General features: G+C 26.5%; 2 protein-coding genes across 7 annotated transcripts; both read right to left on the bottom strand.

The window, feature by feature from the left end:
• Positions 1-227: 227 nt before the first annotated feature.
• LOC105677676 (aminopeptidase N-like) lies at positions 228-8,057 on the bottom strand. Of its 2 annotated transcripts, none has more exons than XM_012376452.2 (12): positions 7,278-8,057; positions 5,939-6,432; positions 5,434-5,862; positions 4,080-4,242; positions 3,796-3,919; positions 3,410-3,491; positions 2,791-3,161; positions 1,644-1,918; positions 1,295-1,485; positions 851-1,165; positions 695-764; positions 228-499 (listed from the first exon to the last, which is right to left on the bottom strand). In XM_012376452.2, exons 2-12 carry the CDS (start codon positions 6,421-6,423, stop codon positions 374-376), a joined length of 2,631 nt encoding a protein of 876 aa, XP_012231875.2. In that variant the 5' UTR covers positions 6,424-6,432; positions 7,278-8,057; the 3' UTR covers positions 228-373. The 2 variants fall into 2 exon arrangements, with proteins under 2 accessions (XP_012231875.2, XP_012231866.2); XM_012376443.2 differs by having other exon boundaries at positions 7,239-8,057.
• Positions 8,058-8,186: 129 nt separating this feature from the next.
• On the bottom strand, positions 8,187-18,835 carry LOC105677669 (aminopeptidase Ey-like). 5 transcript variants are annotated; one of them, XM_067355105.1, is made up of 13 exons: positions 15,041-18,835; positions 13,975-14,017; positions 13,390-13,874; positions 12,876-13,313; positions 11,983-12,142; positions 11,712-11,832; positions 11,289-11,370; positions 10,587-10,975; positions 9,588-9,865; positions 9,232-9,422; positions 8,788-9,099; positions 8,636-8,705; positions 8,187-8,454 (listed from the first exon to the last, which is right to left on the bottom strand). In XM_067355105.1, the coding sequence occupies exons 3-13, from the start codon at positions 13,872-13,874 to the stop codon at positions 8,314-8,316; spliced, it is 2,667 nt and encodes an 888-aa protein (XP_067211206.1). In that variant the 5' UTR covers positions 13,975-14,017; positions 15,041-18,835; the 3' UTR covers positions 8,187-8,313. The 5 variants fall into 5 exon arrangements, with proteins under 5 accessions (XP_067211206.1, XP_067211208.1, XP_067211205.1 ...); XM_067355107.1 differs by having other exon boundaries at positions 12,876-13,329; XM_067355104.1 differs by having other exon boundaries at positions 13,390-14,017.
• Between the last annotated feature and the right edge of the window lie 58 nt (positions 18,836-18,893).

Genomic DNA, 18,893 nt, shown 5'->3' on the forward strand with positions numbered 1-18,893 from the left:
CGGACACTTTGTATATTGTTACGAATAAAAGGAAAGAGTTACTCGTAAAAAAATGAATTATTAAGCATTATTATAAAAGATTTTATAAAATTAAAAATAATAAAATATTCTAAAATTATAATGTATGAAAAAAGGGTCAAATAAAGAAATAACAAACATGACAGAAAGTTACAATACCAGAGATAATAAATAAAATATTAAAAATAATTGGAACAAAAGTGGAACAATTTAAAATTGAGAAGTAATATTTAATAGAACAATAAAAAGTAAATTACAAAAATTATTAATATATGAATGCATGTGAGCAACAAGTAAAATTATTCTCTTTCATGGATTCAGTTGTTTGCCTATTTGTTTCTCATACGGTAGGCGCTTATAGGCGCCCATAGGTTGTTGATCGTCTGTTGTATTCTAACTTTCGTTTCTGTATTTTTTGTTGAACGGCATCAATTAATTCCTTTCCACTCATTGCAAGATTATTTTGAACGAATTCACTTACCTAAAACAGATTATTTGATGATGAAACGAACGATATTAATAAATATAAGTTTATCTCTCACTACAGATAAAAAAATGATAAATTGCTACGTTAAATGCATTTGGATACATCACGTATGTGACGAATTAAACATAAATAAGCTCAATATAAAAGAGTCAAGTAATGAGAATGTTATATGCATATAGGAAAATATACCTTTTTCAATTTTTTTACGTCATGTTCGTGCGTTATAATAACAATTATCATGGCTATTTGGTCAATTAGCCTACAAAAGCAAAGCAATATATATAGCAAATATAACAAATATCTATAAATATTAAAATATAATTACAAATAAAAGAAGGTAATCACTTTTTTATATTGAATTTGAATAAGTCGAATATCATATTGAGCACTGCATCAATTTTAGCATGTTTTGCAACAATAAGAGAGAAAATTGCACTCGTTCTACTTTTTGATATGCTAATATAAAATTTATTTTCATATTTATTTTCCCTCATTAATCTCAAATAAAATTGAATAATATTAGTGTTTGTAGAGCAAGTTAAATATTCTAAAATTGTATTATCGGATGTTGCATTCCATACATTCCACACTTTGCGCCAAGTGATGATGTTTGCTGCCATTAAACCTTTACAATATATCCATTCTTTCCATTTTAAAAGTCTGTATTATCAAGGAAAAAGAAATGTAATCAAATATCTAACTCTACAATATTTTCTAATTTAATATTAAGATAATTTAATTAGCATAGGGCAATAGTGCCACAAATATCGTGGCTATAAAACAACTTACTTGTCTTCTGTAGAACTTTCAAGATGTTTTTCTAATTGAAAGGCCGCTGTTTGTCTACATTTATAAACATCGAGAACACATGCCCATTTTACCGCTTCTTCTCTTAAACATTTAGTAAAATCACTTTCATCAAATTTGTCATCGTATCCTATTTTTTGCAGAAGTTTATCGAACATTTCTTTAATATTGTTCTAAAAATTGTAAAATAATAGAAATATTAAATTTATGATATTTTTGAAAAAAAAGATGTAAGTATACTTACACATATTTGTTTAACTCCTTTTACATACAGCGCTTTAATATTATACATTATTCTTTTTTATAGAAATTTACTTTTATTATAATTTACCTTTATAGATGCAGTATTTTGAACAGACCAGATACACGTCATGTATTCAACAGCTTTAATCATAGGATACCATGCTACATAGTCTGTGTCCTTAAGTAGAAAACTTGTAATATTCCAAAACATGGTGAAATTGAGTTGTCCATGCGTCAAAAAATAAAACGCGTCATCGATGATTTGGGCTCGAGTCAGAACATGAATCACGGTATAATTTACAAAGTACAAATAATCCGCAAGTTTCTGCCAGTAATCCATATTATAATTGACGCGATAGTAGCCTATAGCACAAAAATAATAATTTTATTATTAGTGTGTCTTTGTCAAATTTGTCAAGAAGTGCTAGCAAATTGTTTTCTTGTTCTAAACATATCCTCAAATAATTTAATTTATAATAAAATCTTTTAAAAATTAGTTCATAATATGTCTATTACAAATATTTAATTACAAAGTTACTTTAAATTAATAATAAATTAATTTTCAAATATGTAAGCTATGGAGAATCAACATTGGCCGAAACGTTAAATATAATTGTGACTACATATAATATATTAACCCTTAGTCCCGACTCATGGGTCGTTTTCGACCCAAGCGAAATTTCAAAGTGCTGTAATTTTTGAAAACAGGTACGGAACGCGCCATATCCCCCACCTAAAAAAATAATTTTTATCGAAATATTATGATTGGGACTTCAAGTTGAAGGTTAAAAGAAGCTTCATGAATTTTTTCAGATTTTTTAAAGCGTTTTTACTGATCCAAATAACGCAAAGACGCAAACGACCCGGGAGTCGGGATTAAAGGTGCCGAAAAGAACCATCGGGACTAAGGGTTAATATATAATCAAAATAATAACATATAATCAAAATATATATATTAATATATAACCAAAATGTATAATCAATATATCTCAAACAACCCACACAGCACGTATATCCAAAAGACGTCCAGAAGACATCTCAAAGATATCTTTGAGAGATATGATATCTTCGAGATCTGTTCTGAACGGATATGCATGCTGTGTGGGAATATCTACAAATATTACAAATTTGCCAATGTACAAAAAAAAACATATTTCTAATCTTAAACATAGAATAATTAAACATGAATTATAGAAAATCAAAATAGTAGAATAAAGTTACTGCTTAATATTTACCAACTTGTTGTAAATTGACTACAATAAAATCATTATTGTCAGGCTCGTCCAACATATAATAGTGCGGTGATAGTGCAGATAGCCAAAAATGTTGTGTCACAAAATTCAGTGATTTCCTTGTCAATTTCACATATATTTTATATCGTCGTATTGTGTCTTTATAATTATATGAGATTGATACTAAGTTTGTAGAATAATTTCGTGTAACGTACAGTATAGGATGATATCCTTCCCTTAACCACATATTGACTACATTTTCTATATTAAAGTTACGTGTTCTATTCATTGCATCTAGAACACTTTCCACAGTGTTAGAAAATGATACAATGTTAGATAAATTATCAGTATCTGTCGCATTTGTCTGATTATGCCTGAAAAATAACATTGCAAAATTCTTTATTATCAATTACAAAATTACATTATTACTATAAATAATAATTCCTCAATATGTTGTTTAAAATTCTTAAAATAAAAAGCAATTACAAGTAGTCGATAAATTTAAAACGAATAATTTCTATGTTTTTGAACAGTAGACTTTGAAGTATGTCATCTGTTTTACTGTTCACATTTTTTACGTCATTATTATCATCATAAAAAGATATGAAGAGATATTACTTACTGTATGTTTATATGTGTGTTGATACTAGTCCAAAACACATCATCAGATAGTATATGATATAACATGCGCCATATAATGCATGCTGTAACAATTGAAATTGTAAAGTATTTGTTGAAAAGTTTAAAGTATTTTTTCACTTTTAATATAGTACTAATTACTATTGACATAATAGAAACAAGTATTTCAAAATAGTAATTATTTTTATTCTTAATATACTATATAATAAGTTTTATATATGAATAAGTTGTATTTTAATCGATTTGCAGTTAAGTTCTCTTATATTTTGTTATATACGAATTGAAGAATTTACATATAATTATCAATATCTTAAAATTACATTTTCTTTGATTCTAAATAATATTTTAGTTATATTTACTTAAACATACTTTTGATATAATAACGATATTTTCTAAATGACAGAAAATTTGGCATAAAAAGTGTATCGAAACGTAGAGATTCCTGTTGTGTTTGAACGACAAATAAATCCACCATGCGATAATATAACCGAGTCTGTAAAGCGAGACATGAACGAAGAAATATATAGTTGAGGGTGTATTTAAGTTTTTTGGCATATTATATTTAACGCTGTTGACAGTTGTTATTTGGTCTTTTAATAAAGTTATAAAGTCTAAAAATATAGTAGCATATTAATTGTAAAGATATAAGAAACCTGATCCAAAATATGCGCTGCAAGAAACGTAATAAATCCTTCTTTTGACCACAGAAACACATCATCGTACCACTGAGATATCGTTTCACGTGCTATTAAATTCGCCACTTTTATTTTGCGGGCAATGTCATCTACGGTATTATTAAAAATAATATCTTCTTCTCTGCAAATTGTCCTCAAGTATTAGAAATATACTTGAAATTTTTATTATAATTATGCAATTTAATAAATTAGATATTGACGTTGTAGTACAGCGCTCAGAATTAGTTGCACATTTCGGGCCGATTCCCGAGAGGATGTCACCAGTTTCCCCACTACCGCTCGGCCGCTGACGACCGAGTCGCCGATAGCTCTGGCTCAGGAGCGTTTTATATTAGAAATAGGCTGGATTATTTAGGCATCTCTCAGGAAATCGTAACATTTTCTTCGCTACATAAATAATGTTTATTTTTATTAATGCATAATATATATATTTAATTATTAATGAAAATAAACATTATTTATGTGGTGAAGAAAATGTTACGATTTCTTGAGAGATGCCTCAACAACCCAGCCTATTTCTTATATAAAACGCTTCTGAGTCTGAGCTATCGTCGGCTCGGCCGTCAGCGGCTGAGCGCTAGTGGAACAACAAGAGGCGTCGTTTCGAAAATCGGCCCGAAATATGCAACTAATTCCGAGCGCTGTTGTAGTAGATACAATTTATCACGCAGACACAAATAAACATTAATTAAATTTAGTTAAACTGAAATTTCGTGATAAATTAGTAATAAAGTTAAATCTATATTTGATAAGAAAAAGAATGTTACATATAAACAAACTTCTGTTTTTATATATTTTTACTAAACAATATAAACTATATTCTCAATGAAACAACATGACAATAACTATTTTGTCTTTAATTTTACATATTTACATAGAATTTATTTAAGAAAAAAAAAATATTTTGTGCATTTTTGCATCAGCATTACGTGCGAAAATATATTTAACATTTTCAGTAATAAGAATATTGTTGATTTTGTCTTATTATTATTGGCGCAAAAAATAAGCTTTTGTAGCATATTTTTTACTTGTACGTAAAACGTAAATCGCAATTATCTTTCATGCTTCTAACAATGACATCTGAATTAAAATCTAATTTGACATAAAAATAATTATTTAAATTTTTTTATATAAAATAAAATTAAAAATAAACATAAGACTTTTACCAGAAAGAGTGATGCAAGATATGTTTTAGTTATTTTTTAATAATTATACTAACATTAAAATATTTTTTAGTTTTACAATATTACATAAATATATTTATTTAATTTTATTTTTGGTATTAATTTTTGATGTTATTAATGAGTATTACCTTAACAGAACAAAGCCTCGCGTCCTTATGTTACTGTGTTGAAAGTCGTTAGTTACAACGTAATCTATTTTTGATATTTTTCTTGAATTTTTTTGTGCCAAATAGTACACGACTCCATGGACAATGTTTTCTGCAAATCGCAACTGGTCTATCATCTCTTTTCTATACCAAATTTTAACATTTCTATAAGAGGCGAAGAAATTAGTGAATGTGGTTATCACAATTGTTAAATGTTGAACGGACATTGAAGGTGATGTGTCAAATTGAGTCCACAGCATGTTACGCATATCTTCAACTTTTTTTTGTATCGGCATATTTGATAAAAATGTATTCTTTTTATGATGCTTGATGGAAATATTAAAGGTTGATTTAAATGCCGGCTCGTCAATATATGGAAATAGTTCTCCTGCTCTTATTATTTTGTTTAATCTATTTTATTTTAAATGTATGATTAATATAAAATTAATACCACAATTTGATTAAAAATTTGATTATATTAACTTACATTTTGTCTTTTTCTTTGACTATGTCGAAAGATTCAAAAAAGTCTCTGTCATCTAATATGCTACTGACATATATCATTTTTAAGATATACGTACCAGGAGATAATAAATCGCCTGATGGTTGGGTAAAATCAAAACAAATGTACGTTTTATCAATAAATGAAAATTTCTGGATGTTGATTGTTTGATTATCATTGTTGTCAATTAAGTCAATTTTCACTATAATGAAAATCTTTGAACGTATCACAGTTATATTTTTTGTTGGACGATTAATTTGGATGATAATATTGCATTTCCCACAAAAGATATTTCCATCAAATTTTATTTCGACATCATAATGCAATGGTTTTAAACGAGTGCCATTCAAAACATTGTAATTCGGTTCAGTCTTATTTTGTGTCAATTTTCCAGTAGATAGTATAATTGTTAGTATTAATATTAATCCGATATTTAGTATAATATGTCGGATTGCCATACCAATTTCCATTTGAAGCCTCTGCAAGAAGAATTTTTTGATTAAAAATAAACACATACATTTGCATCACATTCTATTTAATTTAATATACGAAAAATAAAGATTATATATAACAACTTTTGCAGTTAATCGTACTAAAGCGGTGTAGGATTTTTATGAAAAAGGGCAAAAAGAGAAAAAGAATTATTTCTGATAGTAGCGCAAGAAGAAACGAAATTTTAATTACGAGAAATTATATGGAATTTTATGTGTAATATAATTTGTCCAATCTTTTTTATTAAATATAAGGCTGAAAATATTAAATATATATAAAGTTTATATAATGCTGAAAATGCAAGTTAGCACTTATTCGTTATATATATGCTTCCGAAATCTATCCAATGTATGTATGTTCGTTGGGAGGACATATATGAAACAAACATGTGCTACCCGGGCAATAAGTAAGAGAAACGAATTTTTATTTTTACAGAAAATTGCGTTCTTACAATGTTACAGATAATTGAATAACTTTTCACTGCAACTATTTCATTAGGTTTCTTGAAACGCAATCGATCGTTTCAATAAATTTTGTGAGTATCAAAATAATTAGTTTTTAACGTGTGATATAAATGTTATTAAAAACTTTTACATTGAAACAGACGATTGATAATTATTACGTTTATCTCAGCTCACGTAGTATAAATTGAGAAAGAAAGAACTTAAAAAAGTCGTTAAATATGTTCATCAGCACAAAAGAATATGTAATAAGAATATAAAGCTGTATTTGTTGTGTTTTAGAAATTTGTTATATGTTTTTAATGAGAAATATTTCACTTATGATAACTCACCTTTATAGATAAAAATTGTGTTTATTAAAATTACAGTACCTTGTAACAAATAACAATTTATAACAATAGTACAGTTAACACCGTCTTGAATTGCGAATGCCAGAGGTATATAAATTTTATTGCTATCTTACTGTTTCGAAGAATCATTGAACACTAAGAAAAATATTGGAAGCTAACATGATAAATACATAATGTAATGTATATAGTGTTTCTAAGAGGTTACGCAGTAGGAAACTCTAATAACATAATGGAGAAGTTATTGACTGTTAATATCTAATCGGATAAATTTATGCATTAAATATAGAAATTAAATTTGTACGTTGTTTTCAACTATTACAGGAAATGTGTGGAAAATTATACTTTTAAAGTAAATAATTTTTATGTATATACAGGGTGTCCGATAATTGCTGAATCACCTCTTGTGTGTAGATAGAGCGAGTTAAACCGAGTAGAAAAGTTCTCTACCATTTTGCGATTTTCGCAATAATTAATGGGGAATTAATTAAAAAATATCGGCCAATTTGCGCGAGTTTAAGTGCGCAGCGAGAAGAGACCCATGGCGGTACAATCCACTGTTATTTGGTTACTAGACACGCGATGAAGCGGTTAATAAAGTTGGGAGGAGCGCTCTACAATTGACAACGGCAACTTACGAGCAGTGCGTAACGCTAGATCTTTGCGTCCTAGCGACCACGTAACAGTGGGCTGTCTCTTCTCGCCGCGCGCTTAGACTCGCGCGAATTGGCCGATCTTCTTTAATTAATTTCTTATTAATTATTGCAAAAATCGCAAAACGGAAGAAAACTTTTCTACTCGGTTGAACTTGCTTTACCTGCACCCGAGAGGTGATTAACCTTGTGCGGAACACCCTGTATATGTATACAAGTATTAGTTAGTCAAAAATTAAATAAATAAAACACTAAAAATAATTGGAACAAAATGGAACAATTTAAAATTAAAAAGTAATATTTAATACAATAATAAAAAGAGGATTACAAAAATGATTAATATATCTATGAATGTACGTGAACAAGAAATAAAATGATTTTCTTCCATGGATTGAGTTGTATGCATACTATTTTCTCGTACTTCCGGTGCTTCCGTAGTTTGTGACTCGTTTTCCGTATTCGAATATTCGTTTTCTTATTTTTTGTTTAATAACATTAACTAGGTTTTTATGCACTAGGTTGTCATTATTTATAATGAATGCAGTTATCTAAAACAGATTATTTGATGATACAACAGACGACATTAATAAATATATGTTTTTCTCTCACTACAGATAAAGAAATCATAAATTCCTGCGATCAGACATGTCACGTATATGACAAATATAAATAAGTTCAATATAAAAGAGTCAAGTAATGAGAATGTTATATGCATATAGGAAAATACACCTTTCTGAATTGGTTTTCGTTATGCTCGTGCGTTATAATTACAATTAAGATGGCAATCTGGTCCATTTGCCTACAAAAACAAAGTAATATATTTAATAAATGTAATAAATATTTATAAATATTAAAATATATTTAAATAAAAATGTAATTACTTTTTTAAACTAAATTCTAAGAATTCAAAATTGGAGAATATATAATCGAGCACTATACTATTTTTTGCATGTTTTGCAACAATAAGAAGAAAAAGATTAGCATTTCTCTTACTGTTTGTTGCATTATTAAACACTCTATCTGTTATTATTAATTCTAAATAATTTTGAATTATGAAAAGATCTGTAGAACATGTTAAGTATTCTAAAAATGTATTATCAGATGTTGCCTTCCATTTATTCCACACTTTGTTCCAAGTAAGTAAGTTTGATGTCATTAAACCTTTACAGTATATCCATTCTTTCTTGAAAAGTCTGCATATTCACGAAAAAAGAAATATTCTACACAAATATCTAACTCTACAATATTTTATATTTTAATATTAAGATAATTTAATTAGCATAGAGCAATAGTGCTACAAATATCGTGGCTATAAAACAACTTACTTATCTTCTGCAGAACTTTCAAGATGTTTTTCTAATTGAAATGCCGCTGTTTGTCTACATTTATAAACATCGAGAACACATGCCCATTTTACCGCTTCTTCTCTTAAATATTTAGTAAAATCACTTTCGTCATATTTGTCATCGTATCCTATTTCGTGTAAAAGTTTATAGAACTTTTCTTTAAGTGGCCACTAAAAATGGTTAAATAATAAAAATATGAAATTTATTGTTATTTTTGAAAGAGTTAATGTAAGTATATTTACACATATACATATTTATTTAACTTCTTTTATATAGAGTGCTTTAATATTATACCTTATTGTTTTTTATAGAAATTTACTTTCATTATAATTTACCTTTATAGATGCAGTATTTTGAACCGGCCAGATGCACGTCATGTATTCAACAGCTTTAATCATGGGATACCATGCTACATAGTCTGTGTCTTTAAGTAGAAAACTTGTAATATCCCAAAACATGGTGAAATTGAGTTGATGTCTATGCGTCAAAAAATAAACCGTGTCATCGATGATTTGAGCTCGATTGAGAACATGAATATTGGTATAATTTTCATAATACAAACAATGGGCAAGTTTTTGCCAGTAATCGGAATGATAATTGACTCGATAGTCCCCTATGACACAAAAATACTTTTATTATTACAGCTTCTTCATCAAATTTATTAAAAAATTCTTGTAAATTTTATTATTTTCTTTTATATATTTTCTCAAAAAATTAATTTGTTATTAAAATGTGTAAAAAATTAATAATAAATTAATGCTAAAAATGTAAATTTTACATCAACATTGGCCGAAATGTTAAGTACACTACGCGCAACAATTAAACGATCGAAAAATTTATTTATAAAAAGCAATTTTTAAAGCATTATAATTCCGTAATAAATCATTGTATTTTAATTCAGAATAAAGCATTTTGAAATTTGTAGCAAAATTTTTTTTTTTAATTTGAATGTTTGCTGATTGCTGTGCAATATTTTGACCGAATATTCGAAAACTAAATAAAGATTCGTTACATTGTCTTGATCGCTTTTAACCGTGAAAATATTATTATACAGAACTCCACAGAAAACCGTTTAAAAGCTCAAAGTTACACTTTTGAATGCCGTTTGTTGTTTTTATAGCCCAATTTTTTTAACAAAAAATTAAAATAAAGATTTGCTTTTCTTTTGCAATTTTTTTTTATCTTTTAATTGTTGCGAGTAGTGCATAATTGTGGCTACATATATTAATATATTAAATATATGACATATTTCTAATGATTAAACATAGAATAATGAAACATCCAGTATAGAAATTAAAGTCAGCAGAATAATAAAACTACTGTTTAATATTTACCAACTTGTTCTAAATTGAGAATGATCCAATCATCATTGTCAATCTCGTGTGATATATAATGGTATGGTGTTAGTGTAGATAGCCAAAAGTGATGTGTCTCGATGTTCATGAGTGATTTCGTCGTATATACCACATATATTTCATATTGTTTTATGTCAGAAAATAGTGTATTATTAGAATTAATATATGAGATTGATACTAAGTTAGTAGAATAATTTCGTGTCACGTACAGTATAGGACAATGTCTTTTCGTTAACCAAATATTGACTACATTTTGTATATTAAAGTTACGTGTACTATTCGTTATACCTAGAGCACTTTCCACAACGTCCCAAAATGATACGATAGTAGATGAGTTATTAGTATCTGTCGCGTTTATCTGATTATACCTGAAAAATTAATATTGCAAAAATTTTTATTATCAATTGAAAAATTACATTATTTATTATTAATAATATAAATAATATTTATTAATTATTATTAATAATTAATATATCATATTATATATTATTAATAATCTTTCCACCATGTTATTTAAAATTCTTTACATAAAGAGTAACTAAAAGAATAGTGATTTAAATTTAAAATGATTAATTTCTATGTTTTTCAATAGTAGAATTTGAAGCATGTCATCTGTTCTACTGTTCTCATTTTATACGTCATTATTATCACTATTAAAAGATATAAAAAGATATTACTCACTGTATGTCTATATACGTGTTGATACTTGTCCAAAACACAGTATCAGATAATATATGATATAATATGCGCCATATAATGGATGCTGTGACAATTCATATTATAAAGTACTTGTTAAGTAGTTTTTCTTTACTTTTAATGTAGTATTAATTACTATTGATTACTAGATATTTATTTTTATTTTTAATATAGTATTAATTACTAATCATATTACAGTAATTAGTATTTTAAAATAGTATTAATTTTTACTCTTAATCTACTTATGATTAGTTTTATATATAAATAAGTTGTATTTTAATGGATTTGTAGTTAAGTTTTCTTAAACTGTACTACAAAATTTAAAAATTTACGTTCAATTATTAATGTTTTTAAATTATATTTTCTTTAACTATAAGTAATGTTTTAGTTACATTTACTTAAACTTACATTTGATATATTGAAAAATTGATCTAAATAGCAGAGAATTTATAGGAAGAGTTTGGAAACGTAAATATTCCTGTTGTGTTTGAACGACAAATAAATCCACCATGCGATAATATGACCGAGTCTGTAAAGCGTGATATGATCGAGGAAATATGTAGTCGAGTATTTGAATTTTGGCAACATGTATTTAGTTTGACAGTTGCTATTTACATTTGGTCGTTTATATTATAAAATCAAAAACTGCAGCATACTAATAGTAAAAATATATAAAAACCTGATCCAAAATATGTGCTGCAAGAAACGTAATAAATCCTTCTTTTGACCACAAAAACACATCATTATGCCAATAAGAAATCGTTTCACGTGCTATTAAGTTTGCCACTTCTATTTTGCGAACGGGATGTAATGTATTATTATACCTAATATCTTCTTCCCTACAAATTGTTTTCAAGTATTAAAAATTTAAAATTTTATTAAAATTAAAATTTTTATATTATAATTTTGCAATTTAATAAATTTGGTGTTGACGTTATAGTAGATACAATTTATCACGCAGACACAAATAAACATTAATTAAATTTTGTTAAACTTAAATTTTAAGATAAATCAGTAATAAAGTTAAATATGAATTTGACAAGAAAAAGAATGTTATATTTAAACAACCTTGTGTTTTTATATATTTTTAGCAAACAATATACATTATATTCTGAATAAAAAAACATAGCAATAACTATTTACTTAGACATTTACACAGAATTTATTTAAGATAAATGGGGAAAAACTATTTTGAGCATTTCTGCATCAGCATTACGTGCGAAATGTTTTGTTGATTTTGTCTCATTATTATTGGTGGAAAAAAATAAGCTTTTGTAACATATTACTTGTACGTAAAACGTAAATCGCAATTATCTTTCATGCTTTGAATAATGAAATCTAAATTAAAGTCCGATTTGAAGTAAAAATAATTATTAAAATTTTTTGTTTAAAATAAAAACAAGAATAAACATAAGAATTTTATCAGAAAGAGTGATGCAAGATATATTTTAGTAATTTTTTAATTATCATATTAACATTAAAATATTTTTTTTGTTTTACAATATTATAGATAAATATATTTATTTAATTTTAATTTTGATTTTAATTTTTGTTTATATTAATGAGTATTACCTTAATAGAATGAATCCCGGTGTCTTTATGTTACTGTCTTGAAAGTCGTTAGTTACAATGTAATCTATTTTTGATATTTTTCTTGTATTCTTTTGTGCCAAATAGCGTACGACTCCTTGGGTAATAGTGATTGCATATCGCACTTGTTCTGTTATCTCTTTTCTAGACCAAAATTTGAAAATTGTAGTAGAAGTTAAATAAATTAAGCTATAATTGTATGTTGTCATCACAATTGTTAAATATTTAGCAGGCATTGAAGGTGATGTGTCAAATTGAGTCCACATCATGTTATCCATATCTTCAACTTGTTTTTGTATCGGTATACTTGACAAAAATGTATAGCTTTTATGGTGCTTGATGGAAATATTAAAGGTTGATTTAAATACCGGCTCGTCAAAATATGGAAATAGTTCTCCTGCTCTTATTACTTTATTTAATCTATTTTATTTTAAATCTGTGATTAATATAAAATTATTATCACAATTTGATAAAAAATTTGATTATATTAACTTACATTTCATATTTTTCTTTCATGTGGAAAGATTCGAAAAAGTCTCCGTCATCTATGTTACTGACATATGTCATTTTTATGATATATGTACCAGAATATAATAAATCTATTGATGACTGGTTAAAATCAAGATGAAGGTACGTTTTATTGATAAATGAAAATTTCAAGAAGTTGATTATTTGATTACTATTGTTGTTAATCAAGTCAAATCTTGCTACTCCGAAAATCTTTGAATTCATCATAGTTATATTTCTCGTTGGACGATTAGTCTGGATGGTAATATTGCATTTCGCAGAAAAGATATTTCTGTCAAATTTTATTTCGACATCATAATGCAATGGTTTTAAATAAGTACCATGCAAAACATTGTAATTCAGTTTAGTGTCATTTTTCGTAAATTTTGCAGTAGACATAATTATCACGATTAATATTAATTTGACATTTAATAAAATATGTCGGAATGCCATACTAATTTTTATTTGAAGCATCTGCAGAAAGAATTTTTTGATTAGAAAAAAATACATAATTTGCAACACATTCTATTGAACTTTTATATAAGAAAAGTAAAAATTATATAAAATTATTTACAGTTAATCGTACTAAAGCGGTGTAGAATTTTTATGAAAAAGGGCTGAAACAGAAAAAGAATTATTTCTAATCCTAATAAAAAAAAAAATGAATTTTTAGATACGAGAGGTTATAGAGAATCTTATCAGCAACATAATTTTTGTTCAAAAATTTTTCTCAAATATGTAAAAATATTAAGTATATATGAAATTTATAAAATACTAAAAATACAAAAAGTAAGAGAAACTAATTTCTATTTTTTACGAAAATTACATTCTTATAATGTGTTAGAGATAATTAAGTAACTATTTATTGTAATCATATATACACTAAGTTTCAAGAAACACAATCGATGTCTTCAACAAATTTTGCAAAAATTAAAATAATTGAAATGAAAAGTGAAGAAGCTAAAAGAACCAATGCAATTTTTTGTGCGAAAACGGTGTGTATTGAAATTATAAATCATACAAAACAGCGTTTCGACCTGTCATCATATTTCTTCAGTGTCAAAATAACAAATGTAACGCACGCGATCATTCAAATTATAATATAACTCTTACAATAATTTGGGTTGCACGAATAAATTACATAATCACGTAGTTGACATTTCGCAGTTATAGATTCCATCTCTAAGTGTCCGCCAATGCAAAAGAAAAGAAATGTATAAACTGCAGTTTATACATTTCTTTCGGACTCTTCCATCTCGTTTTTTTTTCGAGTTAGCGGACACTTAGAATATATTACTACGATATGTAGTAACTATTGTAGCTCTTTTCGCTCCTTTATTTTTTAATTTGATTTTGAATTATTGTAACCCTTATAATTTATAATTTTTCAAATAATTGATTTTAACGTTTGACATAAATTTTATTAAAAAATTTTACATTAAAACAAATAATAGATAATTGTTTATAATACGTTTATCTCACCTCATGTAGTATAAATCGAAGAAGAAAAAATTTAAAAGAATCGTAAAATATGTTTATCAGCTCTAAAGAATATGTTTTGAAGAATATAAAGCTATATCTATTGTGTTTTAGAAATTTATATATTTTTAATGAGAAATATTTCACTTATGGTAACTCACCTCTATAGTTTAAAATTATGTTTCAAATTACAGTACATTATAACAAATAACAATTTGTAACAATAGTACAGTTAACACCGTCTTGAATTGCGAATGCCAGAGGTATATAAATTTAATTGCTATCTTACTGTTTCGAGGAATCATCGAATACTAAGAAAAATATTGGAAGCTAACATGATAAATACATCATATAATGTAAATAGTGTTTCTAAGAGGTTACGCAGCAGGAAACTCTACTAACGTAATGGAGAAGCTATTAACTGTTGATATCCAATCGGATAAATTTGTGCATAAAATATAGAAAGTAAATTTGTATGTTGTTTTTAACTATTGTTGCAAGAAATGTGTAGAAAATTGTGTTTTTAAGGTAAATCATGTTTAGAATTATATATATATGTCAAGATGCAACACATTTAATATTTTTTCGGACATAATCGATTTGTATTAAATTATAAATTTATTAACATAAACTTTTATACATTGCTACGAATAAATGAAGAGAGTTGCTCGTCAAAAAATAAATTATTAAGCTTTATTATAAAAGATGTTATAATGTTAAAAAAAAAAAATAAAATATAAAATTTCAATGTATAAAAAGGAATAACAAACATAACAAAAATTTACAATTTATTAGAGAAATAAATAAAATACTTATATTTATATATATAAATATTAATTAATGTTTTATATTAGATAAATAAAATATTAAAAATAGTTGAAACAAACATGGAACGATTAAAAATTAGAAAGTAATATTTAATATAATGAGAAGAGGATTACAAAAATTATTAATATATAAATGGTAATTATTAATATATAAGCAATAAGTAAAATTTTATTCTTCCATGGATTGAGTTATTTGCATATTTCTTTTTCATATTACCGTATATTACCGATGCGCCCGTGATTTGTAACTCATCTTCCGTATTCCAATTTTTGTTTTTTATTTTTTGTTTAACTGCATCAACTAGTCGACTTTTCACTGAGACTTACAAATTTACTTTCCACGAATTCAGTTATCTGAAATAGATTATTTGAAGATATAATAGACGATATAAATAAATATAAATTTTTCTTCTATTACACTGAATTCTATACTAACTGAATTTAAAGAATTTAAAACTGTTGAATATATAATCGAGCACTACATCATTTTTTGCATATCTTGCAACAATAAGAAAAACAATATTAATATTAGTTTTATTGTTTGTTACTCTAGAATAAAATCCATGTATCATTATTAATTTAGATAGTGCGAGGATCTGCAGAGCAAGTTAAATATTCTAAAAGTGCATTATCATATACTTTATGCCATTTATGCCATACCAGTACTTTGGACCAAGCACTGTAGTTTGCTGTCATTAAACCTTTATAGTATATCCATTCTCTCCATTTAAAAAGTCTGCATTGTAACAAAAAAAAAAATATTTTATACAAATATTTAACTACAATATTTGGTTATTTAATATTAAAATAATTTATCCAGCATAGGGCAATAATGCCACAAAATTTGTTTGTACAAATATCGTGATTGTAAAACAACTCACTTGTCTTGTACAGTACGGAATTTACACAGATCGACAATATATGCCCATTTTACCGCTTCTTCTCTTAAATGTTTAGTAAAATCATTTTTGTCAAATTTGCCATAGCATTTTTATATTTAGCAAAAATCTATAGAACATTTCTGTAATTTTTTCCTAAAAATTGTTACATAATAGGAATATTAAATTTATAGTCATTTTTGAAAAAGATGATGCAAGTATATTTACACATATACATATCTATTTAAACTTTTTTTATATACAACGCTTTAATTTAATACATTATTCTTTTTTTTGTAGAAATTTACTCTTATCATAATTTACCTTTATAATTACAGTATTTTGAACTGACCAAATACATGTCAACAGCTGGAATCATAGGATACCATACTACATAGTCCGTATCTTTAAACAGGAAGATTATAATAATATCCCAAAACATCCCCCATAGCAAAAAAAAAAAATCATCATTTTTTTTACTAGGAATTGCGAATTATGAAAATTATCGTTCTTTGTGCCTATTTTATTTTTTAATATTTTATTACTGGTTTTTTCCTATTGTATAATTATAAAGTATACATTAATGTTTGTCAATGTTACTGAATTTCATGAAAGCAGAAAATTGAAACAGAAATAATTAAGAAACTTTTCATATTTTTACATGTGTAAATACTTTTGTGTAATGGAATCGATAAAAAATTAAAGGATGGCTAGCTGGTTAACATTTAAGAGAATCATGCTTGATCGAAATTATTATTATGTAATTTAAAGACGTTACTAATTCTGACAGTAATAAATTTACAAATTTAAAACTATTTGCGATTATTTTTAAGTCCTTTATAACATTTGCTGGTATAAAAGTTTTATACAAAGCGCTTCTGTACTTTACATTATTTTTATTAATACTACATCGTGCAGTAATCAAACAAATGTATATAGAAATCGAAATCTGATAATCCCACTTTATTTATCGATACAAATACCGATAGTTATATCACAAGTTATAATCTTCACAATAATTTTTAAAAATTGATCGTGCATATCTACAAAATAGATATATACACAAAAAGTGCCTCACAATATTGCATGGCATTTAACATTTTTTAAAACTTTATGTACGAATTGTTTAATTAAATATTTGCAGTAAAGTCTTTCTAGTTAGATCAAAATCCGAGCTTGGAGATATTCGTACAATCACGTTGCATTTACGACGAAAATATCTTAAATCTGAAATATCATGAAATCGTAATCGAGATGTTCGAAAAACCTGCGATAATCATATTAATGTATAACAGCTTGTTGTCAATCGACTCTTAGAAATCGCGTAACTCCGTTGCTTTGTAAATATACTTAAGTAACGTTTCCCTATTGCAACACGTTGAGCATTTTGTAAGATTTTATAAATAGTTCTACGTAGTTAAACAGCTGGACCAATAAAGTATATATCCGATTGTACGTATCGACTACTTTTACTCTCTTTGTCGCCCTTCCCGAAGAGGTAAAGTTATTATACTTACTCAAGTACAAACACTACTTTTTTGCCTCGTGAGCTCATTCTTGTACGTTTCATTTATTAAATCATATATTTGATATAATTTACAACTACATAATATTTAATTAATAAAAAGTAACATAAAGCCAATGCGAATAAAAATGAAAAATACATTGTGTAATTTAAATAATCCATTATTTATTGAAATTATAAGTATTTACTCCATCACAAAAATTGTTGTATTATGCTATGCGATCGTACTTTATACATTATCGCAATAAGAGATTGTAATTCCTCCTTTTAGAAATGATACATAATACAGTACTATGTAAAGAAAAACTCGATACATAAATAAAAACTGAGAACACATGAGACATAATACGTGAGATTATTCAGTAACTAATAGCCATCAATTTCTTTGTGCTATAATAATACGAATACGCTGTCCAGTTTTGGAATACTTAAATGGTGATGGCAGAAAGCCGGAGCTTTCTGTTCCTTTCTGTTGCGTCACAACAAGAAAGTTTTGGGCTTCGCATTTAGTGTTGCGTTAGCGAGTGGAATTCTGCGTATTTTATTCCGTAGACATACACATTCGTTGTATTTTAAGATGAAAAGAAACGGTACGATATTGAGAAGTAATATGGAAATTATCACATCGACCATCGACTCTAAAGAAATCACGGTAACTAAAAAGCTAGCTCAAGTTTCATGCTTGAGTTTCACGTTACAGTTTACAGGCACGTACCTTCGCAATACTAAATATAATCGTGGTGATTCAACAGATTCACATAAAAAATTTATAGACATTCAAAAA

The sequence above is a fragment of the Linepithema humile genome, chromosome 5 (genome assembly GCF_040581485.1).
Source record: "Linepithema humile isolate Giens D197 chromosome 5, Lhum_UNIL_v1.0, whole genome shotgun sequence".
Lineage (NCBI taxonomy): Eukaryota > Metazoa > Arthropoda > Insecta > Hymenoptera > Formicidae > Linepithema > Linepithema humile.

What these genes read in the sequence shown, in the direction of transcription:
- LOC105677676 (XM_012376452.2), bottom strand. Translation starts at nt 6,423, where the DNA reads ATGGAAATTGGTATGGCAATCCGACATATTATACTAAATATCGGATTA. An exon ending in ATATCGTTATTATATCAAAA is followed by an intron (nt 3,492 to 3,795) that starts GTATGTTTAAGT and finishes CAATTGTTACAG; the next exon opens with CATGCATTATATGGCGCATG. An exon ending in TTCAAATTCAATATAAAAAA is followed by an intron (nt 765 to 850) that starts GTGATTACCTTC and finishes TTGCTTTTGTAG; the next exon opens with GCTAATTGACCAAATAGCCA.
- LOC105677669 (XM_067355104.1), bottom strand. Translation starts at nt 13,910, where the DNA reads ATGTATTTTTTTCTAATCAAAAAATTCTTTCTGCAGATGCTTCAAATA. An exon ending in AATTTTTCAATATATCAAAT is followed by an intron (nt 11,371 to 11,711) that starts GTAAGTTTAAGT and finishes GAATTGTCACAG; the next exon opens with CATCCATTATATGGCGCATA. An exon ending in ACGAAAACCAATTCAGAAAG is followed by an intron (nt 8,455 to 8,635) that starts GTGTATTTTCCT and finishes AATCTGTTTTAG; the next exon opens with ATAACTGCATTCATTATAAA.